The sequence below is a fragment of the Eriocheir sinensis genome, chromosome 28 (assembly GCF_024679095.1).
Source record: "Eriocheir sinensis breed Jianghai 21 chromosome 28, ASM2467909v1, whole genome shotgun sequence".
NCBI classification, from domain to species: domain Eukaryota; kingdom Metazoa; phylum Arthropoda; class Malacostraca; order Decapoda; family Varunidae; genus Eriocheir; species Eriocheir sinensis.
The window spans coordinates 1,001,833-1,026,470 of record NC_066536.1 but is presented as its reverse complement, the minus strand read 5'-3'; the positions used below and the strand labels follow the sequence as shown (position 1 = coordinate 1,026,470).

At 38.2% G+C, this 24,638-nt stretch overlaps 1 protein-coding gene across 8 annotated transcripts; it reads left to right on the top strand.

The window, feature by feature from the left end:
- LOC127004355 (uncharacterized) lies at window positions 1-24,316 on the top strand. Of its 8 annotated transcripts, XM_050871944.1 has the most exons (8): window positions 6-1,474; window positions 9,088-9,384; window positions 10,395-10,471; window positions 11,288-11,368; window positions 11,498-11,575; window positions 18,372-19,112; window positions 19,961-20,177; window positions 22,485-24,316. In XM_050871944.1, the coding sequence occupies exons 5-7, from the start codon at window positions 11,567-11,569 to the stop codon at window positions 20,141-20,143; spliced, it is 933 nt and encodes a 310-aa protein (XP_050727901.1). In that variant the 5' UTR covers window positions 6-1,474; window positions 9,088-9,384; window positions 10,395-10,471; window positions 11,288-11,368; window positions 11,498-11,566; the 3' UTR covers window positions 20,144-20,177; window positions 22,485-24,316. The 8 variants fall into 8 exon arrangements, with proteins under 8 accessions (XP_050727900.1, XP_050727898.1, XP_050727899.1 ...); XM_050871943.1 differs by lacking the exon at window positions 11,288-11,368 and having other exon boundaries at window positions 1-1,474; window positions 11,445-11,575; XM_050871945.1 differs by lacking the exon at window positions 10,395-10,471.
- Window positions 24,317-24,638: the final 322 nt, after the last annotated feature.

Here is a 24,638-nt window from a genome sequence, read left to right as displayed (position 1 = left end):
TCTCTCTCTCTCTCTCTCTCTCAACCAAACATTAGATAATTAATAAAGAAAAATATCTGGAAAAAAATAAATAGCTGAAAATTTAATTAACAAAAATCAAAATGGAACTTACAAACTCATGAATTTTAGTATTTATCGAATAATCGTTTGATAATCGATTACTGAGAAATTTCACCTTGTAATCGATTACTTGATTACGCCCACCACTACTGAATGGTGAGATAGAGTTCAGTGAATGGATCGAGTTCATTGCCTTTGTCATGCCAGCCAGCAGCCTTGGAGGATGTTTGGATCTAAGAAGCATATTACTTAACACCTAACACCGAGCCTTGCCGAACACGTACTACATGTAAATAAAATTTAATAGCCATTATAAACTAGACGACACGAGCATTAATAATTACTGTATTTGAACTTTAAATAGAAATGTATGATAGATATTTTAGAACTCCAGCTGGAGATTAATTTTCAGGTATGGAGTAATGGATCGAGTATAGGACGCTGCATGGAATTCCTCATATCCTAAAGCTGCAGACACATCGCATAACATAAAAGCAGTAACAGCCACAGGTACTGAAAGCTGGAAACTGTGCCAGACATGCCATACATCTGGCTCTCCCTCACCCCTTTCAATTTTTTTTCTTTTTTACATTTTCTATCCATACCATCCACCAAGTTAACGTTCGAATGGATTGTTCATCTGTTTGATAAATATTTTATTAATTTTGCTCAAAGCAGGTGTTTGAAGTGGCCCAGGTAAGGGTTTAGCGGAGAGGCAGAAGCACCACCTGGATATGAACCGCGAGTATTGATTTAAATGTCAGTCCCGAATTCTAGTTGGTGTCATTGCGACGAGTTTCCAGTATCGGCTCGGAACACACTTGAACAACTGTTTTTTGTGTTCATTTCATATATATAACTATTGCAAGGAATGCTTAAATTTCAATTTCAATAGTTAACCAACAAATCAGCGGTCCCGAGTGTCGGTGTGGCTGTGCCTGCAGACTGGCGGTGTCTGTCCACTGTCTGGCGGCGGGCGGCTGTAGTCTGCTGTCTGAAGCGGGGCTGGTGGTGGCCAGCTTCACGTAAATCAGGGCTTGGAACTCAGACTCTTAGCACCCATGCCTCTTCTCGTCATACTAATTAAGCATTGTTGAGGTGCAGCGATAGAAAAGCTCCCCTCCAGGCGGACAATCCGCCGCAGTGTGCCTGGCGTGGCTGGGTGCAGCGGCTCGGCCCGTTCCCCGCCAGTCCGTGTGTCTGTCAGCCTCTGCGGAGCACTGTCGGCGCGGGTTCCACTTTTTGCTCATATTTTCGTCACCCCAACGCCGGATCAGACTCAGGTGGCGGCGGCGGGTGTGTGTGTGCTCGGAGTGCAGTGTGAGGAAGTGAAGGGCGGGGTGTGCTGAGCCAGGCGCCGCCGTATTGATGAAATGGCCCCTACAGGCGAGATGATGGCAGCGACCCGTGGCAGGTAACGCACTGGGGCCACTCTTGCTTTGTTCCACCGGTACCGAGTTCACGAAGGTTTTGTTCCAGCCCAACTGAACTAAGCCTTATTTTATTTTAGCCATTATGAAACCATGGTTGCTTTATTGTAGTGGTGGTGAAGCTACTTAATATTCTCCAGCGGTGCCGAGGCTACTGTTGCTCCGCGGTAGCATCACCGAAGCCACTGTGTTGCTGCAGTGGGGCCTGCAGAACCATCCACTCACTATTACCTTTTTTCTCTGCCCACATTCCGTAGGGATATGATTTAGGCTTGTTCATCTGCAGTGAAATGACCAGAGTGGGCTTGGAACACTCAGGTCTGTAGGCCGAATTTTCGTGGATCAGAGAAAAGGGATAATTTTCATGTCCAGTGTCTTGGTTCTAGTTCAAGGAAATGATGCAGTTTGAACAAAACATCACAAACTATATATGTGCTTCAATTCAATAAGCATTTAAGGTAGGGTTGCCATACATGGGCCATCATAAATGAGAGGGTAAATGTGTACTTTAGCACTGCCACCTCAAAATACCATATAGGCCTTGATACTATGGTTAAGGGGCAAAAATGTGTGCCCTTTTACTATAATATTATGAAGGCCCACATAGAAACAAACCTAACAGCCAAATCTTATTTTAGTGTTAACATTCATTTTTATTAGGACATTACCAGTTTAGTATTGTACATTTTTATAGTCAAACCATTTCAAAGAGTCTGTTGAGGCAATGACTTCTGTGGGACCTTTCCTCCACTCTGCCCTGCCACACAGTCCCAACATAGGTGTTGGGACTGTGTGGCTGAGCAGAGTGGAGGAAAGAACCCGCGAAAGCCAACGCCTCAACAGACTCTTTGAAATTATTTGACTATAGCATTATTTCTTTGGTGGATTATTGATCACTGACCTTTGTCAATATTTATTCACTCTGGATCATTATATATTCACTGATATTTCTAATTATATTAATAATAAATGGAAATCTTATTGTATTATTAGTATTAGTACTATATATCTTATCAGTGTGTAACATGGCACACTGTTGTTGCTATCATTTTTTCTTCTGTCATTGTAATATAGTGTACAGGTAATAACAAATTAAATTGCACTTAATATCATAAAAAATACTGGAGGCTCATCAGAGTGCCACATGTTGATGGAGTGGAGTATGATAAAACAAGATACCGTAAACATAACCTATTTCACTATCTTAAAATACATACTTGCCTTCATATTATGGATAAATGATGAAAATACATGCCATTTAACAATAGTAGGAAGGCACACATGGTTAAAACCTAAAGTATGGTGTAGTTAGGTTTGCTTAGGTTAGGCTAGTTTCTAACCATGCGTGCCTTCATTTTATTGTTAAAGGGCATGTCCTTTAATCATGATATGAAGGCGTATATGGTATTTTCAAGTGGTGGAACAAAACTACCCATATACCTAGGAGGGTTGCCAAAAAGAATATCCCTGTCCTACTCAATAAACTCTGCTTTCATGTATGCTATAAAGTTTTATTTTTAATTACTCGTTTTTTTATTCACAACTCTTAGCAGGCTTTTCTCATTCATCATTATTTGTTTTTGTCCTTGAGTTGCTTCCTTTGCTGTAAAAAAATATATAATAATATAACATTGTTATCTGAAGTGTCCTTGACAATTAGCAGTAGTCGTATTGGCAGCTTCAGTTGGAGCATTAATCCTTTAACCCCAGCCATGTTTTATGCTCGTAGCTCTCCACAGATTTGCCAAAAAAAAAAAAAAAACATTTAAAGTTATGCTTTTGGCAGTGAAAGGAGTGGATTGTGGAGTGGTCAAGTGGGTGAAGCGTTGTGCGCTGAGATGGTTTGGACACGTGATGAAAATGAGGGAGAATGAATTTGTGAAGAGTGTATGAGGGAAGGATTGAGTGAGGGGGTGTCAGGGGAAGACCACCTGTGAAGTGGATCAATAGGGTGAGCGAGTATTTGAGTGAGGGAGTTGGAAGTAGCAGGATTGAGTGTGCTGAGAGGAAGTGCCAGAACAAGGAGAGATGGAAACACTTCTGCTGCAGCCACCCCCTGGAGGGAAGTTCCTGTGAGGGAGCAGGGTGTCAGAGATATAGAACATTTGGCTCCTTGATGGCATTGTCATTAGACTGATAAACACAATATTTTTCTGTATTTTTATATTTCCACATTTTTTTTATAGATTTTATATTTTGGTTTGTTTTTTTTACTTTCCACATCACTAAATTTTTCCCTATTACTTTCTCTAATTTGACAGCTTATAAGATTTTTTTTTTTTTTTTTTTTTTTTCCAAAAATGTCCCAGAACATTACCCTGTGTCTTATAGGATCAAGTGTCAGCTTTGAGTTACTGGTTAGTGGAGTTTTAGTGCTGCAAATGTAAACAAGGTGGTGATCGCTTATACACTAACAACAGCAACTCTTTTTCTAAAGTTACAATGTATAATAGTAGTACTTACTGGGGTAAATCTTAGGAATAGCAGCTCCACCCCCTCCACCACCCCAGTCCCCCCTACCCCCCAACACAAGCCTGGGGAACCGGGGGCTTTGGGGGAAGGCAAAATCACTGAAAAATGGGCTTCCAAAATTTCCCTAGAAAAATCCCTAAATTAAGGAAAATTCCTTAGTCTCAAAAGTAAGGAAAGTCCCTAACTTCATAACCTAATAGCTAATATGGGGGCTTTGGCCCCCTGGACCCCCCTGCTAACCAAGGGGGGCTATGCACCTCCTGGATCCCCCACATGTATGATGTGCCATAAAATCATTTCTATTTTTTTGGTGGGTGGTGTATTTAAACTACTGTAACCGAACTTTACATAACCTAACTTCGAACCCCCTGGTAACCAGAGGGGGGCTGTGCCTCCCCTGGACCCTCCCCCCGCATGTATGATACGGCGATCTTTTTTATTTTTTATTTTTTATTTTTTTTATTTACACTATGACAGAACTTTACGTAACCTACCCTCTACCGGGGGGGCTTCACCCCCTTCGACCCCCACTGCTAACCGGGGGGGGGCAACACCTCCACATGTATGATGCGCCAGTTAAACTAGAGAAGTTCAACAGTATGTGAAACCTTGGAAAGGTTATTATTCTCATGGGGGCTTGTCACAGCTTGATGCGCCCATGAAGCATCAAATAAGCGCACCCCATTTGACACGCCTGTGTCACTGTTCAAATATGGTGGATTGAAAGGCAATACGTTTAGGAAACTTTACTCAAAGTTTCGGGACTAGGGATTTTTCCCGATTTTAGGAAAATTTTTAAGGCCCATATTTCAGTCAATTTGCCTTCTCACACCCAAAACCCACATTCCCCATAGGTTCCCAGGCTCTCAATATAACGCTCTCTAGGCTGTTGAGTGTTAAGATTACAGCACATCCCATGTGACATGCCTGTGTCACTGACTCACTGTTCCCATATGGTGTTATTGAAGGGCTTCGGTTTTTAGGTTATTTGACGGCACAATGTGCCTCCTGAGGGATACCAATAAAGAGGCTAAATAGTCAGCTAACACTTACCGAGAGGTGTAGTAGAATAATACTTAGGAGAGTAAAGAAGAGTTGAGTGTAGATGTACCAACCACCATGGCAGCGCACGGAAGGAAAACTGAGATCATCAGCATAAATGAGCTTTTCTGTCTTATTTTTTCCACATATCATATGTTTTTAGTTATTCAACTGCTGCAATATATGCACTAAGGATGTATGTACAGGTTTTGATAGAAAAACACCAGCATTTCCTTGTATTTATTCTGTAGAAGCTGAGAAGAAATGTTCCACACACTCCTTGATCCCTCACACTTCCTCTGTATAATGTTCATTATATATTGACCATGATCTAACTTTTAATGTAGAAGTATGTACAGCCTTCTATGTAGAGCATCTCAGATTTTATCAAAACTCACTATGAGTAAACAGAAGGAAGTATTGGGGCAGGAAGGAGAAAAACTTACCCATTCGCAAATAATAGTCTATATTTGACTTGACGTCAACCAACCGTGTTACACAATCATGCATGCATTTTTAGAGGTATATTAACCAGTAAATGGAGAAAATGCAACATACAGGTCAGGCACCAATTATAAAGAGGGGTTGGTTACATGTTTTTAGGGAGAGAAATGGTTGTGGAGTGGTGGAGATGGTTTGATCACCAGAGATGAAAAAAGAGACTTACAAGAGTGGAATAAATAATAGAAGATAACTCCTGTAAGAGAGAGAGAGAGAGAGAGGTAATGAGAATGAGAATTTAATGAGAAAATAAAATGAGGGGGAATGATAATGAAAAAGAGAATGAGAATTAGAGAGAGAGAGAGAGAGAGAAAATGAGAATGAGGGAGAATGACAATGATAATTGTGAAGGAGAGAGGTAATGAGAAAGAGAGAGAGACTGAATGAAAATAAGAGAATGTTCGAGAAAGAAAGTATGAGAGAGAGAGAATGTGGTTGAAGGTGACTTGGTCCTACCAATTGCACTTATTTCACATATTTTGGAAAGTAACTGTGCTCGTAGCATTTCTGATAGCACCCAGAGACCTCAACATTCCAGCAATTTAATCTGTTTGTGTGTAAAAGCCCTGGGAAATTAATTACAGATGATTTCCTTGAAATTACTACTAGGCAAGCATTCGCAATCTTTTGTGTTGCTCTTTTTCTAGCCCAATTTTCTCACCTCTTATGTAATGTTTTGCCACAAAAATCATTGTATCTTACTGAGGAAATGTTATGCTGCCATCCCCGCCTCTGTGGGTGCGACCAAAGGCAGAGCATGCCGGCACGGAGACAAAATGTTGAGGTGTGTGAGTGTCGCACGTTCAGCCATTCGGGCAATGTTTTGGGTGAAATTTAGGGCCTTGTATTCTTCCTCCAAGGTCTACACCATGTTTGTTTTCTCAAAGCAGTCTCTAAAAAAGACCAGTTCTGGTAGGTCCCAGCAAATATTAAGGTTTTTCAATGTAAAATAATGGGATTTTACCTTTTCATCCGTGACGCAGACGTCGGCGTCACTGTATGGAAAGAGTGAAGAGGAAGTGGAAAAGGATTAATCCTCTTCTAAACCTCTCAGTCCTCTAAATTCCTCTTAATCCTCTTCCATTTCCTCTTTAGAGGTTTTATATGAGGATTAAGAGGTTTAGAAGAGGACTAACCCTTTAAATACGGTGACGCTGTCGGACGCCGGCGTTGCCGGAGTGAAGGGGTTAATAAAGATCTGAATACACATGAAACTTTAAAAATGACCTGATAGTGGGGAGCGCTGCAAATGTCAGGCGAAAACCCTTCACCTGACATTCCTTGTTAAAACCCATTTATTTATTTATTTATTTATTTATTTTTTTTTTTTTAATGTTTGCCCAAATTGAAATGCGTCTTCAGTCATCAGATACGGTATATTTATACCAGATATTTTTTACATCAAATATACAAAACTATATATATTCAAGATACATGTTTTCATAATGTATCTTATGAAAGACTATTTACATAGATTTCATGAACTTACAACACTTAAATTCAGCAATTTTCTGATAATTTTTTCACGTACATTTCACAACACAGCCTCTGTGTGGCTTTCATATACATAATTTAAAGCATTCAATCAGAATCGGTTCTTTCTTTTATCTAGAATGAATGGAGTAAGTCACATGACCCAAACCCAAGCCCCCCAAATATATGTGTTGTTACAAAAATTGAGCATAGGCTTTGGCTATAGTCTTTTCTAGGGTTAGGGACCTTTTGTGCTGCGACAACTATAGTCCTAGGAATAATGGGTTAAAGTGCTATGTAATAACTGACCCATTTATGTGTAAAGGTTTGCAAAACATCAAATAGATGAAAAAAGTAAAGGTGAAATACTGGGCCATAAAATGCATATTTTGATATTCAATAATAGTATAAAAAGAATGAAGGAAATTACATGCCTAAAATTATTGTTGAAGCAAATATTTTTGACTTATCTAGAAAATAAAATAGACATAACTAACAGATAAAGGAAATTTACAAACTTCTGAAAAGCATCTAACTAGAATATGAAGAAAATCAAAGAAGCAAATAGGAAAAGGTTGCAAAAGTAGAAAAAAAGAACCATTTTGGATAAATCAGGTGATTAAGAGAAAAATCAGTAGAGGGAAGTTTTAATGATAAACGTTGCAGGAAAAAAATGCTGAAATGGAAAGATATGCTACTGAATTTGAATGGAAATTGAAGAAGAAAAAAAAGTAAAAAAGCAGTCTTGTACAGCCTTTGTACAGCCTGTGCCTAAGAAGGGTGACCTGACCGTTCCAATCCCTCAAACTACCGCCCTATAGCTTTACTTTCCTGTCTATCTAAAGCTTTTGAATCAATCCTTAACCGGAAGATTCAAAAGCACCTTTCCACTTCTAACCTTCTATCTGATCGCCAGTACGGGTTCCGCAAGGGGCGTTCTACTGGCGATCTTCTTGCTTTCTTAACTGACTCTTGGTCATCCTCTCTTAGCCATTTCGGTGAAACTTTCTCTGTTGCGCTAGACATATCAAAAGCCTTCGATAGAGTCTGGCACAAGTCTTTGCTTTCTAAAACTAAAAAGGATTCACAATGGTTTTATTGATGTTTTTTGGGTTTAAACCAGGGGTGTCAAACTCATGGCCTGCAGGATAGTCATAAATGGCCCGCGGTATCACGGTAACTTCAATCTTGTCAATGTATTTTCTACCCTTGTTGGCCCCCATGACGGCACTTCAGAGTATGAATTGGCCCTTGAAGGGTTTTGAGTTTGACACCCCTGGTTTAAACTGCCAACCCTGCTGTACATAATTAAAATCTTACATATAATTAAAACCACAATACTGATGAAACTAACAAAGATACACAAAAGAAAAGAAAGAGGTTTTATTAGTTGGTTTAAACCATTTGTGGCTTAGTGCAGTACAGTATGTTATATGCATTTGCTCAGTAAGTTTCAGAAAACAATAAGTATGAATAAGTATTGTACTACATTTGAATTTACACATAATTTAGCTACCAGTATTTTTCTGTATGCATTGTTGGAAAGGATTTTTTTTTAAACAATTTATCTGCTGTTTAGTGAAGTGGCAAATATATATATATATATATATATATATATATATATATATATATATATATATATATATATATATATATATATATATATAGATATATTTTTGCCACTTCTCTCAACCGCAGATCAATTGTTTAAAAAATCCAGGAAAGCCCCTCTCTCCTCTCTCTCTCTCTCTTACAACTGTTTTTGTAGCATGCAACTGGAAAATTAGAAGAGGTCTTTCATGTTTTACTACTCTTTAACATTGCAATTAAAAAGCATGTTAGAGAAGCTGCATTTTGCCTCTTTTACAGATTGTATGAAGATCAAATGAATATTTTGCTAAATCCATCTCTAAATCTAACTACAATTCCTTTTCAAACTCATATATGTATATACGGATAAAATTACTGGAATAAACATACTGAAAAGCAAAAAAAAACATGGTTTAAACCTAAAAAACCTAGTTTAAACCAAAAAAAATTTTTTTTTTTTTTTTAACCATTGTTTTTTGCCAACCCTGGAAACAATCTTAACATATCTCTTTTCTTTCAGATTTATGTCACCTTGACTGAAAATCTGAATTTGCCACCAGCCATAGCATGCATACTTCAGAATCGCGGGATGGTCTGTTTCAAGACTTAAGTGTATATGAAAAAGAATCCAGAGTTGGAGGACAAAAGCATAGCCCTTGTCCCAGTGGTAGAAAAAAGACACACACTATAAAAAGACTGCACAGCAGCTGCAGAACTTCATGGAAGAAGAGTGACAAAGGGGACTACCTAGAGGACAGCCAAGGGGACGACGACGTACCAGTTGAAAGCTTCCTTTCTTACATTGAGATAAAGGAGGGTAAGAATGTGTCCTCGTTAGTGTGTGGCATTGTGGAGAATGTATGAAACTTTCATCTTCGTTCCCTTTATATGATGCATGACTGTAGGAGTTCTTAGCAATAAGGTAAGGGAACATGATACTATTGTATAGTAGTAGTATTCATAATGTTTATTTTTCCAGACTTGGTAGATACAGCCCTCTCATTACTGTTGTATAAGTGTTTTTATAAAAGTTACGTTTTTTTATATATTTCAAACTACTTTGATAACAATACTAGGATGAACTACCAAATGCTACCCACTATGTAGACAACTTTTTCCTTATAAGATCTCATATTGCTTGAAAATTTCTAGTGAAGTTTTGTAAAAACAGATTGATGTAATCACCAAATGCATATGAGAGGATACTGATTAACTTTTACAAAAAAATTATTGAATGATGGCAAAAAAATGAAAGAATAACTGGCTCATTGTATGGTCCACAGAGACAGACAATACTGGATGATTGCAGCCATCTTCAAAATGAAAATTTGGCCAATATGATGGATGATACATATTCATTACAATGTACTGTTTAATTAATTAATTTGAATATTTCCTCTTAAGAGATTACACAAGTTTTACATAATATAAACAAATATAATCAAATGAGAGATGAGAATAATGGGGTTGTCAAATAAAAATTCACCACTCTTCTTATAATTTCAGTAATGTAACTTGAATATGTGTTCTTTTTATCTTGCTTTATGATTACAACATGAATTGCCTTGAAATGATGAAATATCCAAGAGACAGCAGAGGTTTTTGATGAGGCATAAGTGATTGCTTCTTTGGGTCATTCTCGGGCAATCGTCTCTTACAAAGATGACCTTCTGTTCCTGTTCCCATTGTACATTGCAGCTTTCATGCACAGTAGTATATACACATCCTCATTCAGACAATTTAATTTTAATTATTATATTTTTTTGTGTGAGCAGTTGTGCTGTTCCACATGTTATAAGCATACCACCTTGATTTTCGCCTTTTCAGCTCCCCCAACTGCTGCAAACTTCAACTTCCATAATCTTTTCTAATGGGGAAACAGGAGGAAGGGAGAGCACTAGAGAGTGAGTATTCATAAATAGCGATATGGCTTGAAATTTGGTGAGTGCACCATTCTCACAACTTACCATAAAGAATGCTGTTCACAGAAACCTATAGTCAAGTATTAATCACAGAAGTTGTAATAAGGAATAATTTAGTTCAGATAAGCCATCAAATAAACAGTAATGAAACAGAAGAGAATTGTGGAAACTGGCACAGACAGGCACAAAGCGGTGTTTGTGCACCCTCTAGAGAGTTCTTTTGTGCAGAAAACTTGTGCAGTATGAGCCCAACTTAAAATTACTTCTGCTTGTAAAATGATACACAAGAATTACCCAAAGAAGCTCACTCATTAAGTTTCTTTAGTATTATTGTTTAATATTTTTGTCAAATATTACATTTATTCTTATTGGTGCTTAAGTATTTTGTAGCATATTTTGATCGATGTTCCAAGAATATTTGGTACTGTTGTTATTCTTCGGCTCAATACAATAACCCCTTTCTCGACTCATTCTCTCACATAAAGGGTTAAAGTGCTAAGAGACAAATACATTTTGTCATATGAGTTAGATATAGAATTATACATCTCAGTTTATTTCAAACCTTAATGAACATCTAAAAGCAAGAAATCAGTTACTGTCATTCTGTGACATCTTGCATGTAATATAACACTCTAAACTTTTTATAGTATTTCCCTTTATCATTCTTAACCTAAAGCAAAATTTGTCTTCATAGTACTCAACTCTTTTTTTTGTGCATATGTGTTGAGTATGAAATTCAATATTGGCTCTATATAGGCTGTTAAGCATAGACAAGTATTTCTATTTTATCTTTTTCAGACCCTGTATTTGTCGCCTAGTTAATGGTGCCATGTCCTACAAGATTAACACAATTTATCCAGACTGTCAACTGAGTTTAAGGTGAATGCATAAAAATCTTAATATAATTAAAATTTACAGAGCCATCGTTCAATATTTCAAATTTTGTCTCTTTCAGAACCTGTAGATGCCAACTTAATAAATGATAATGGTGCAATGTCCTCTATGCAGGAAGACTCTCTCACATCCAATGAGAATGGCAGCACTGACTCAGTGTACAGCTATGAAAACAGAGTTGCCATGGAGCTAGTGAGTTCCTCGGGTTGTGTTCATTTGCTTAGGTTTTAGTTTCCTGTGGCAAAAAGAGTATGGGCATCCTTTTTTTCCTCTCTTCAAATCACCCCATGATGCATGCATCTTCATGTTTTGAGAGACCATCTAAAGGTTTTCTGCATAAAAAAAAATGGATGAGAAAGAGTTAAAAATTATTGACTTGTTTAATTGATGTCATTACACACACCTTTAAAAAGTGTGAAGTGAAAATATTGAATGAGTAATTCAAGAGAAATATAAATATTGTAAAATGAAATGAAGATTTATGAATGAACTATGTATTCTGTGATCATTGTAGTTTAAACACAAATCAAATACTTTATACATATCTTAACATTCTGTTACTTACTGAAACAGTTTTTAAAGGTATTTGAGGGTAACTGTGACAGAGATTCTTACGATATTAGTGTCAGGAAATTGGTGGGTCCTCCAGCTATATCATCCTGACTTTCCAAATAAAAACAGTTAGATTAACCTGCCTCAATATTTGGTCTTTCAGGCATATGTTATTATGAAACCTGGACATGGGTTTGATTTGAGGATTGAAAAATAAAGTAGTTCTTGATCTTTTTTTCCTTAGTTGTGGCTTCAGATTATCCATTAATGCTATGGACAGACTTACTGCAGATGGGGTTTGCTCCTCCCTCTGCCTATGCTTCATGGCCTAAAAGCACTTCATTCCCCAAACCACTGTTGCACACTTGCTCTGTATATATGTGTATGTATGCACACACACACACACACACACACACAAACACAGTAGACCCTCCATTTAGTGCATTTCATTAGGATTTCTGTATAGGCAAGACCTAGATTTAGTACACATTTTACATATAACACAGTCACCCTCTTTATACACAAATTGAATTAGGAGCGTAATAAAAAAAAAACACTCCATATGACAATGAGGCCAATCAGTCTAACAAAAAACAGAAGGGATGAAAATGTAGAGCAAACACATGGAAGTCTACAGACAAACATGTGTCATGCGAGAGATTAACCCTTCTTAACCCCCAGGGTGCCAGCGCTGTGTATCTATGGCGGCGGGTAGGCGCACGCTGTGTGTCAGCGCCGTTTATCTACGGCGGCAATTTAGAAAAACCACCGTGACCTTATTTTGACTGAGAAGCTTTTCATACTTTGTCAGGACACTATTCATACCTTTACCCCTCCTAGTCACTGATCTTCACCCCCTCACCAAGCCTCTAGGAATCCCGAGGGTACGGGTCCCTTTCCTGACCTGACCGCAGTGCAGGGAAGATGTCTCGCCGGACAAAGCATATTTTGCAAACATCCAACTTTGCTCGTGCCCTTGATGAAACCCCTAGTGACTTCACAGATAGTGATTCGAGTGAGTTTGAGTTAGGGATGAACCGATGCCAAAATTTTGACCGATACCAATACCTGTGCACTGATTTTTTTATAAAACAATTCCAGCAGCTAAAGGGCAATATCAAATGTTAAGAAAAAAAAAAAAGACCCACTACTCGTTGTTCCACCATAGAAGGGAAGAAAAAAAAGTAATCAGTGCTGGCCTGAAAAAAGGTGTCCATAGATTCGTAGCCAGAAGTGCTGACCACTGCACCACGGAAGCGCATATTACCCCTATACGGTGCGGCGAGGCAGCAGTGCATGGTTAACCCAAGTGTTAACACCCACCCCCATGAGTTTCGACAAGGGGCGAGGGAGGAGGCACCTCGTGAGGTCTAGTTGACTCAGCTAGGTTAGCTTTACCTTAATTGCCGTACATTTAGTCAGAAGACTGAAGAAATCCCCAGACCCTGGCAGCGTGCCCCGTTGCGGGGCGACTGTCTGACTGACAGGCAGGCAAATGAGGCGAGTGGAGGGGCTCCGCCAATCCCGCGCCGAAGCTACTAAACCTGTATTGTACGCGTCCGCGGTACCAAAGGCTATACTGTATACTAAGTATTATATACTTGTATTCAAAGTAATGTAAATCTTATCGTTTAAAGTGATGAAAATTAAATCACAGGAAATTCCAAACTATGTAGTATCATGATACTAGATAGTTACACTTTTCTAATATTTGTTTAACAATTTAGAAAATCCAATTTCTGTCGAACAAAATTATTTGCAACGAGTGACATGCGACGTACAAAACTCCTTCAAGTATCGGTAGTATCGGCAGAAAATCAGCCGATACCAATACCGATACTGATACTCTTAAAATGTGCCGATACCAATACCGATACCTCAGTGCATCCCTACTTTGAGTCTGATAGTGACCTTGATAAAGATTATATATATAGTGATAGTGGTAGCTCGAGTGGTGAGGAAAGTGAGGTTCCGACGCCTCGCCACTCGCATTATGCCCTAACAAGGAGGGTTTTTGAACCCTCTGCTGCCTCTCAGGCCAAAAGGCTGAAGTTTGATGGACGAGTTCCCGGGGGCGAGTAAGTCTACGGGATGTAAGACTCCAAATATCGGAAACTTCCAGCGCCTAGAAATCATGGAAATTTTAAGAAGTGAGTAGTAAAATGTATCAATTATGTGTTGTCTAATCACTCTGAACACTTTTCCACAAAAAATCCAAATTTGCTTGACACCAGGGGAAGGTTTTTGCAAAAAATGCGTGGCACCGCACCATAGGAAACTGCATCATAGGAATAACTAAACCTATGAAGAAAATACAATTTGGTTCTGGCCCTTGCCATTTTCCCACACCCCCACCCCCCGAGTGCACTGGTAGGCATTATCTGCCTTTTGATGTTGTTCAGTCCGACCCCACGCTCACCACCTTATCCACTCAGCCACTGCTAACATCCACTTTTTCACTCAGTACGTATGCTCGTATGTCAGTGGGCGAATCATGCCCGTGGGTTTCCCAGCAGGCTTGCAAGCCATTGTGCAGCACGTGCATGGTAAGCAAGCCTACTCCTTGCCGTGCGGAGGGAGGCCGGGGGTTAACTAGATGTGTACGTGTCAGGTCGGGACTGGGAACCCACCACGCCGCCGCCAACCATTTACTTTCCCCGCCAACCCGAAATCGACAAAAATATTATTTGGCATGCATATTAATGCAATAATTACTGGTGACCAACTACTTTCAAAGATTCTCTCTCTCTCTCTCTCTCTCTCTCTCTCTCTCTCTCTCTCTCTCTCTCTCTCTCTCTCTCTCTCTCTCTCTCTCTCTCTCTCTCTCTCTCTCTCTCTCTCTCTCTCTCTCTCTCTCTCTCTCTCTCTCTCTCTCTCTCTCTCTCTCTCTCTCATTAGTTTCTTTATACACCGTGTCTCTGATTTCTTCCCTTTCAGACTGGGCAGTGAGAAAGACAAAAGAAAGGAAATTCTCTGGGAACATCAATTTAGATTTTTAAAAGCCAGTTTGCCAGCAGGCTGATTTGCAGAAGTGGCCTGCTGTAGATTTTAGTAGGCTAGTTAGCCAGATTGCCTTTTTTTTTTTTTTTTTTTTTTTTTTTTTAGCCTGCCAGAATAGACAGTTGGGCCAGGTCCACTTTACATGAAAAAAGGAGCAAAGGAGGGGAAAAAGATTGACGGGAAGAGATGCGGAGCGGTCGGGGAGTGCATGACTGTGACTTGGAATTTGAGTGATGCCCATGGCAGCCGACGGCGAACGTTCTTCTTGTCTACATTTAAAAAATTTGGCTATATGATCATTTTGATAGTGAGGATAATTTGTAACTTACTGAATACAAAAATGTGCAGAGAGAGAGAAAGAGAGAGAGAGAGAGATGGGATAGAAATCCTCCCAAAAACCAATCCAACCGCCACCATGAGATTTTCCCCCTCAGAAAGAAAATCCAACCTGGCAACTCTGCGCTCGTTTGGCCAGGGGAGACCACAAACCGCATCATAGATAGTTTTACCCGCGTGATCTGAACATACGGTTCTGAAACCATACCATGTCATAGGAAACCATGCCCTACGAATCCGTGTCATATGCGACTTGACTGTATTTCTCATCCGAAATAGGTTTTTATGATAAAAAAAATAATTTTCTAACACAATTCATTAATTAAATGTTACAAAAATTGATAAGTGTACATTGAATAGTAGACATTGATTTATTTTTATTTTTTATTTATTTATTTATTTATTTATTTTTTATTTATTTATTTATTTATTTATTTTTTATTTATTTATTTATTTATTTATTTATTTATTTATTTATTTTTTTTTTTTATGTATGCCTATAGAGCTGGTAGGCTCTCTTGAGGGGCCTGGATAGTAGTCGGCCCCAGCTCGTCATGGCGCAGGCAAGTATTTATAGTGGCGCCATCTTCTCTTGGCTCATGCTGCCCCCTGAAATTCCTTGATTCACTTGGACAGTTTCCTCTAGAGTTCGGGTTGATGGGTGGTCTTCAGGACAGCGTGTGGGTAGTTTTAAGCCATTCAGCGGTGACTTAAAAATCCGAGGTGGTAGCTTGGGGATTCAAACCTGCGTTGTCCATCACACGGTGAATGTGGGCCCAGCACACTACCACTCAGCCACCGACTACCCTTACATGTAAATTGGATATTAGATCATCATTGTTCAAAATTCAGCGCATGAACTTCTGTTTCTTCGAACTCCCAGAATGCTCAGTGGAAGGGATGTCTCTCTTCAGAGTCCAACAGTAATCAGCCATCATGACCGCATCCCAGCATCCCTGATAGCTGGTCTCCATCTCTTTCATGTCCTAATGGAATCTCCCCCCATTTATTGGCACTTCCCAGCATGCCAGGACGTACCACACACTCATAAAGCTGTTTATGTAATTCTGGGCTCATATATACACAGTATCACTTTGTTTACACAAGGAATTTTGGTTGTTTGCACAAACAAGTGGGGCACGTATGCAGGAAACGCGCTTTTTTTTTTTTTTTTTTTCTGTGAAACGCTACTACCACAGAACACTGTTTGTTTGCAGAGTTAGCTGGCCTAAAAAAAGAAGAAAAAAAGGCTGTTTACAGGTTGTTTACATCTAAATTTAGTGGATTATTGTACATTTTTTTATGAAAAAAACATCATACCATTGCTTGTGACTAAGTGTATCGTAGCAATATATGAGGCACAATGGCAAACATACATCATTGTTTACATCATAAACAGTGAATTGTTTTTCGCAATACATATGAAATGAAGAGGTAAAAATGACGTATGTGAGTTGTACCGTTGTTTGGCTTTCCTTACCCATTGAAGAAATGCACAAATGGTGATTGTTTACAACCACGATAATTGTTTACACCCCAAAAAACATTGAATTTTGAAGAAAAAAATCTTTTTCATAATATATGAATGTGTGGTATCATTATCAACCAAGAAACCCCTAAAAAAAAACTATTTCCAAGTGATGTTTGCTTCTTGTTTGCATGAAATTTTTGTGAAAAAGTTGTAATTTTCTGTGTCAAATTGAGCATACATGACTTATAGCTCATCTGACCAAAAAAAAAAGCCCACAAGTCCCACAATAATAAATCCCATTGAAATAACACCTTCATTTAACATGAATTAATTCAGTACCTATTTCACATTAAATAGAGGGTCTACTGTGTACACACACACACACACACATACACACACATTTCTGTATGTATTTACCTGACCTGATCAATGCCTCTATTATGGCCCCTGTTGTTGTGTTTTGTCACATCCCAATATAATTTAATATTTGCATAAGAAAATTGCATCCTGATATAACAATTCACAAGGAGGTATTCCTTATATTAAAAGTCATTTGCAAATCCATTGGGAATAACATATCTTATATTGGCTGAACCTTTACTTTCTCTAATTCTGATTCTTTCACCTCCCTAAATGATCAGATAACTTTTTGTGTGCGTGTATGTGTGTGTGTGTGTGTGTGTGTGTACTGTGCTATACTATAAATATACAAATTAGATTATTGATATATACTACTCAGAGTTGTAAGTGCTTGTAAACAAAGACAAAGGGTACAGCTGATTGCAACCCAGGGTTGCCTACAAGTTCATCTACCAAGATAAGTTGCAGAGCTGCTGTGAGAAGAGAATGTTTCTTGTGCTACCATTTTGCAACTGCATCAGCTGATCCACAGCTGGCAGACTTCACTCATGTTCTGTTCATTTGGCCTAAGGTTTTCAGAGTCTTGGTGTGTGACTTGTGTACATAATGCAGGCCTGTAATCCTATCACTCGTTGCCAGTGGTCACCATAGCACGTACGTGGCTTATGATTCAGTACTGGACATGCTCAGTTTTCTGCATCTTCATTGGTCTGCCACTCCTCATCAATGAGAGAAGTAAACAAAGATAGATTCAGACTGACAGAGAGCAGTACATTACTACACACACACCCCACCACACCTCCAACATGCTGCTTTGCACCACCACTGCCACACACCACCATAGCACTACCCTTTTAGCAGAGAGGTAGTGGTGGGGTGTGTGTAGCAGTGAATTTATGGTGAAGTGGTGTCTATAGCAGAATGGGAGTGGTGTGATGGAGTGTGTAGCAGCAAAAAGGTGGTGTAGTTGTGTGATGAGCAGCATTACACAGCTACACCATGCTTGTAAAAGTATGGTGTAGTTTCATACTTGTAAAACAGAAATGCAACAAGCTGAAGAACATGAGATATCTAGGACATAATTTACTGTATAGGTGAAAGAAAATGCCATAAAACTAGCAGTGAACAAAATCATTTGATTTTTGGTCAGAGTAGCAACATCTTTACCTGTTGGTGCACGATATATTTTTAATTTTTAGAACTGAATGTGCATGTTTTATTAACAAGCGAAGAAATTTTGTATTTTAACCTATTTTTTCCTCTCCCTAGCTGTACAATGCAGTGACTGATGAACAGATGCAAGTGAAGTGTTCCCGTGCAGCAGCAGCACAGAGAGCAAGGCGACGAAAGGAACTAAAAAAGATGACAGAAGAGGAAATCAAAGCAAGGCGGGCAGCAGCTGCCAGAGCCCAAAGGAAAAATCGGCAAAAACGACTTGAAATGATGACAGATGACCAAAGAGCTCAATACAGAGCTGCTGTGGCTAATGCTCAGAGAGTACGAAGACACCTACGCCTTGACAAAATGTCAGAGGAAGAGAGACGCTCAGAGCGAGCACTGCAAAGTTCTCTGGCAGCCAAGCGAAGGCGCATGCGAGAGGAAAAAATGAGTAAGGAAGAGATTCAGGCCCGTCGTGCAGCAGCAGCAGCCCTGCAGAGGAGAAAACGGCAGATGAAACGTGAGCAAATGAGTGACGATGAGCTGAAGGAGCGTCGTGCAGCAGAAGCAGCTTTGAGACGCCAGAGGCGGCAGACCATCGTGACAGAGGAGGAGGAGCCTGCACCCGAGAACTCTGAAGAACCAGCCAAGAAAGTCCGGCGCCACCGCCAGAAAGAATACTCTGAGAAGGATGAGGAGTTCCAGCCACAGGGACAGACAACAACAGCAGGGGGAGGGGTGTTGCAGCACGACTACTACCACTACCGGAAGGAGTATGGGGTGGAGGGCCAGCAGCCTCCCAGCATGGAAGGGGATCCTACTCCTGAAAATTTAATGGTGCAAATCCTGATGGTTAGTTATCATCATCATCATCATCATCATCATCACCAGAGTTCCATCCCACTCGCATGTGGTGGAGAGACCCATGGTCAGGAAAAATGGAATTTAGTATAATGTACATAATTTAATTGGTCATTATTTCAAGTTACAAAAGAGCCAGCCAAAAGTGAATGACCTTTTTCTTCACGTTTAATGTCCTTATTTTCCCTTAATGGGTTGGACGGGCTATGAGTGACCTGTAGTCATGGATTATTTGTTCTTAGGTACTAAAGTTTTGTGGCTAGACATCATCCCTCACATCAACCTTCCTCTTTTAGCCAGGTTTTGCCCAGGGCACATAAGATCTTGATCATCCAATTCACCAGCTTGTGAGTAGCAATAACACAGCTCAGTCATTTAATGTTTAGTATAGTGAGCCATGTCTCATTTCTCCTTTATATAGCTCATCCAACATAAACCTCTAATGACTCGTCATGAATGTAAGGTCTTCACCTCAAACATCATTCATTCATGCTTCATCTGTGTTGCTTTTGCATGCATTATAACTTTTTTTCATAGACATTTGCTGCATTATCAGTTCAGTTTGCTTTCTTCAGCACCAGTGTTTATTATTTTTGTAAGAGCATGTACATCAGTCACTTGTTATTTTTTTCTTACCACCTCACCCCTGTCACTGTAGCCCATTGTCATTTGAAAGATCACCCTTATATTTTATTTATTATTTTTTATAATATAAGTAAATATTTTCATGGAAGTTGGTGTTTTTTCTTTTTGTATTGTGACACTCCAAATGGAAATAAACATCTTGCCAAGCTAATTTTGCTCATAAATTGTGGATAAAGAATGGTATCTTCCTGCAGCAAGCACAGAATGCAGCAGCCCACCAGTCTTACCAAGATGACCGTATGAAGATGGAATCATCAGGACCACATTATCCTTCCACAAACCAGCTGGTTGAGGCACACCATTTGGCAGCATCCTATGCTATGGGCCAGGCCTACCAGGAGATGCCCCAAAATGATCGGAAGGACATGATGTATTAACCACAATTCTCTGTTATCATACAAATAACATCAGGTATGTTATGGAGTATGGTCATATTGATATTTTGATCCCATTAATTTCATGCATGAAGATGATATTTATATTTAGTCTGAGAAGGGCATTATTTGAAGTATTAAAATTGTACATAAGAGAAAAACTACTACTTAACTGAATTAGCATAAACTGTATGGTAATCTTTTTCTTCTCTCTCAAGTAGACTAATTATGTGGATAAAAAAAAATCTGGCCAACTTTTTTTTAATTTTTTTTATGCAGATTGAGGTTTCCAGAAAGGGATGTGATAATGAAATTTCAATCACTTTAAATTTGGTTATATAACTAAGTTTCCAAAGCATGTTCTTGCAGCTTTTTGTAAGATATATATAGTATCAGCTTGTCATGTTCAACCTCCACCATAAGCTATCCCACACAAAATCTACCATCAGTTATACTAATTAACATTTGCTTTTACTGCACTCTTAAAAATATCATGGTCTGCATGATTCAAACACAGATATATTAATCTTTAGTGTGTGTGTCATTTTAACTATGTTATAGTATACAGGGACTGAACTACACTTGTATGGTTATGTCGAAATATCTATATTTATCCAGCTTTTCCTTAAATTTCTACATGCATTTTTCTGTTTGTCTTTGCCTCCACTACTTCTTCTAACTTACTCCAAGCACCATATTTGGCATCACTGAAGACTCTTTTCTCAAAATAAGAGTAATGAAATGGGGATGTGTCTTTGATGCTGAATGTTGAATTATCTGTGTGCCTGCTGTTGTTAAAGTATGATATACCTGGGTATTGTATAGTATATATACATTACACTGTGGTGCTGGTTCATACTAAGTCTTGGTCTTGGTTATCCCTTCGATCATTGACGCCACTAGTCAAATGATGACTCACCAGTGGTAAACAAACCTTTTAGAGCTAGTATAGTGTGTGTGTATTGTGGTATATGTATTATAATATAGTGCTGGTCCATTAGTATGTATGTGGTATACATTTTTTAGCACTTTAAAGGGGGGGGGGGGGTCTTCAACACCAGCAAGTACGGTATGTATATTTTTAGGACGAAAACTATTTTTTTGTGTCGTTTTTACATATCCCCTTTTGCATTTTTTTTCTTGTGACCCTTTTTAACTCTGACTTATTAGGTCCTTTCTTCCTCCAGTGTTATCCGTGTTGTGCATGTTACGCATCTGCACAGGTGCCCTGCTCATTATCTTCAAGATCAAGAGTGGCATTTCTTTTAACCCTTACATTATGGCGATCGTATATATAAGTGCGCTACCACACGCCCCACCCATACGGGGATCATATATATAATCATCACACTTTATGCTCCCTATGTTTCAAATATACCGCCAGTTCTTGACTCAGAAGAATGGTGGAGGCATCTGGCATCCGTGCACACACTCATTCGACTCAGCGCACACCCTGCCGTAGGCCACAAATCATATTCCACTTTTGTTCGGAATACATCTGTCATGTCTCGTGACGCATCAAGCAGTTGCTTTGCTCCGGGCGGAAGTACAGCGCGGTCTAATCAAAGTGACAGTGACTATGATGACTGCTCTGGTAGTGACACTGACAGAGGAGAGAGGAGCAAGTAGGGGGGCAGGGAGAGAGAGTCTTGACACCACTTATATACGTGATGTTCCAGATGAACCAATATCTATGAGTGGGAAGCGGAAGTTGGAATTTTTTGAGAATCGTGGAATTCCAGCCAAACAGTCCATCCAAGTAATAATCTGATTTCACAGTTAAGTTATACGGATGATTTTTTACAACTTTTATTCAACGAGATTCATTCCAGAATGAAAAAATACCAAAATTATTTTTTGAGTTTCACTTCAACTTTGGCGCTCTGTAGGCAGTAAATTTCTGGTATATATATATATATATATATATATATATATATATATATATATATATATATATATATATATATATATATATATATATATATATATATATATATATACCTACAAAAAATGAAAATGAAGGCAAGGACAACTTTGCAAGCATGTATAATTGAATAGGAAGGAGTGGTGATTTCTGCTATTCACCATCACATTAGGAGGAGTTGCAGGAGTGAGGCATCATAGTTCTACATTGACAGAGGGAAGCTGAGACATATATCCCTTAGCATTCTGAGGGCCTTTTAAAAGTTGCAAAACTCGTGCAACATTGTAAAGTGTAGACAACAAAAAAATGCTGTTACAGAGTTGAATAATTTTACTTTCTTTTTTCCCAGCTTATTCATAATAAGACACAGTGCCAGAGATGATTATCATGAAAGTGATGTATGTTATTTTATCTTTTCAGATCTTGCATGGTGCTGGGTACTGCCAGTAGGACACATTCATAGTATTCTATTCTTAGTAACCATAGACTAATACCTTAGCAAGTATCTTGGATGATGCCATCTATGACCCATCGTTTCAAATTCTGAAATGAAATGTGTAAACAAAGTGTGATCATTTAGACTCCTTGAAAAAATGGAAAGTGATAATGCAAAAATTCACATAACATCAATCTTCAACTATCAAGGTGTGGAAACTGCCTCAAGAGTGAAGAAAAACAGCTACAAACTGTACGGCAACTGATGTTAAGTGTATCTAAGATTAGTGTGTTAAAATTTAACCATTACCTAATTTATAAAATATTTATAAATAACAGAAAATAACTAAAAAAAAAAAGCTTGAGGAGAAAAACATTACCAAGTTTAAAAATTGAGAAGCCGAATGGAAATGACTTGATAATTTGGTCAGTTATTCAGAATTTTCTTCTTGGTGAGCTGGAGTTTAAAGTGTGCAAGATTGAAATCAGAAAAGGTGTCATTTTTCTCTTATACTTTTATGGCTAATATTTTGGCATCAATGAAGGCCTTTGTGGTAATTTAAGATTTCACTTATCAATGTAAAAGACAAAAGTTACTGACAAAACCCAGTGTATGGTGTACTACATATACTTGAAATGACTTTTCCTAATTAGAAACAAAATTTTTGCCCAGTGCTTAAATGAAGAAAACCCCAAAAGTGCATCATTTTGTGCCCCTAAATTGGCTCACTTTGATTCCCTGAAATAAGTTCACAGCTATGATGGGACATCAGTATTTTATTGTTTTATTGTTGTATGTACCTTTACAAAAATATATTTGTCCAGACTGTGCTAGGTTATCTCTGTTTTTAGTGTATTTAAAATGAAGCTTTAGTTTAGTGTAGGCAGTTAATGAACCTGATATACCTAAAGTTCAGAAGCTATGATAAACCATCTTGAAGAATAGCTCAGTTCCATTGGAGTGTGATGGGTGAAGGTTTTGAGCTGAATATTGTCTCTGTTTGGGTGATCAGACTATATCTTGAAAAATTTGTAACAATATTTTAAAATTTGTATCCCCAAGTCAGCCGGACACCACCATGAAAAAAATATTGCACAAACTTCGACATAGTTATATGTCAACACTTGAACCAAGTATTTAATGTCCCTTCTCTCTCAGTAGTAAGGTGATAACAATGAGTATGTTTTGTTGGGGCTGCATGAAAAGTTCATACCAATAGTGCTATTGTGATGGAATATCAATTACAGGTGTGTAAACTATCATGTGTAACTTTTAACTGGAAGAATGTGTAATGTGTATAAGTAGTGGGTAATAATGAGGATGTGTGTATTACAAAAAGAAAAATTATGGTTTTCCCCAAGCACGAAAAAATATGAGAAGGGAATTCTGGATTACTAACCCCAGCATGCATTAGAATTCAAATAAGTTATCATCATACCTTTAGGTCTTGGAGCATTCAAACCTAAAAGATTAATTCTGTTTTATATATATGTTCTTCATTTTATTTTTTATTTATTTATTTTTTTATTTTTTATTTTTTTTTTCCAAGCTCTTAAACTGGGTCATATCTTGGATGGAATTATCATGCCCATATGGCTTTGGTATCACGGTCTCTGCCAGTATGTGTAGTATTTTATAACAAGATAATAACAAAACATAACTTGAAATAAAGTTTTATTTGATTCCAAATAAACTTAATTAAAATTAAACTTTAGTTATAACTGAAAGGACTGAGCTTTTTCAAGGTAGAAATGTTATTGTGTATTCTAAAATATATGAGGGATGTTATACTACAATTTAATGATATAATAGATTTTGTTTTAGTTTCTGTAGTAGTAAATCCACAATTTTTCATTTGCAATTTATTCCTGAAATACTTTTAAAAGATAGATACAAATGGACTGATCATGCTTGTCTTTGCAACGAACATAGTAGGAAAGTTGGATTCTATATCATTGTCATCAGTACTACATTTCCTACACAAGGAAGGTTGAGTGGAGGCGAGTCAAATCTTGAGAAATAAAAGAATGCACATACCAAGGAAGGAAAGACTGCCAAATGAAGTGAGCTACATCATATATTTATATAGTTGCCCAAACCTGCTAAAAAAACATTAGCTACAATTAGTTTCAAAATTC

Bases quoted from the DNA above. Each gene is read 5' to 3' on its own strand.
- LOC127004355 (XM_050871941.1), top strand. From the start codon at position 9,135: ATGCATACTTCAGAATCGCGGGATGGTCTGTTTCAAGACTTAAGTGTA. The intron at 11,576-18,371 runs GTGAGTTCCTCG...TCCTCTCCCTAG, and splicing joins ACAGAGTTGCCATGGAGCTA to CTGTACAATGCAGTGACTGA. The intron at 19,113-19,960 runs GTTAGTTATCAT...ATCTTCCTGCAG, and splicing joins TAATGGTGCAAATCCTGATG to CAAGCACAGAATGCAGCAGC.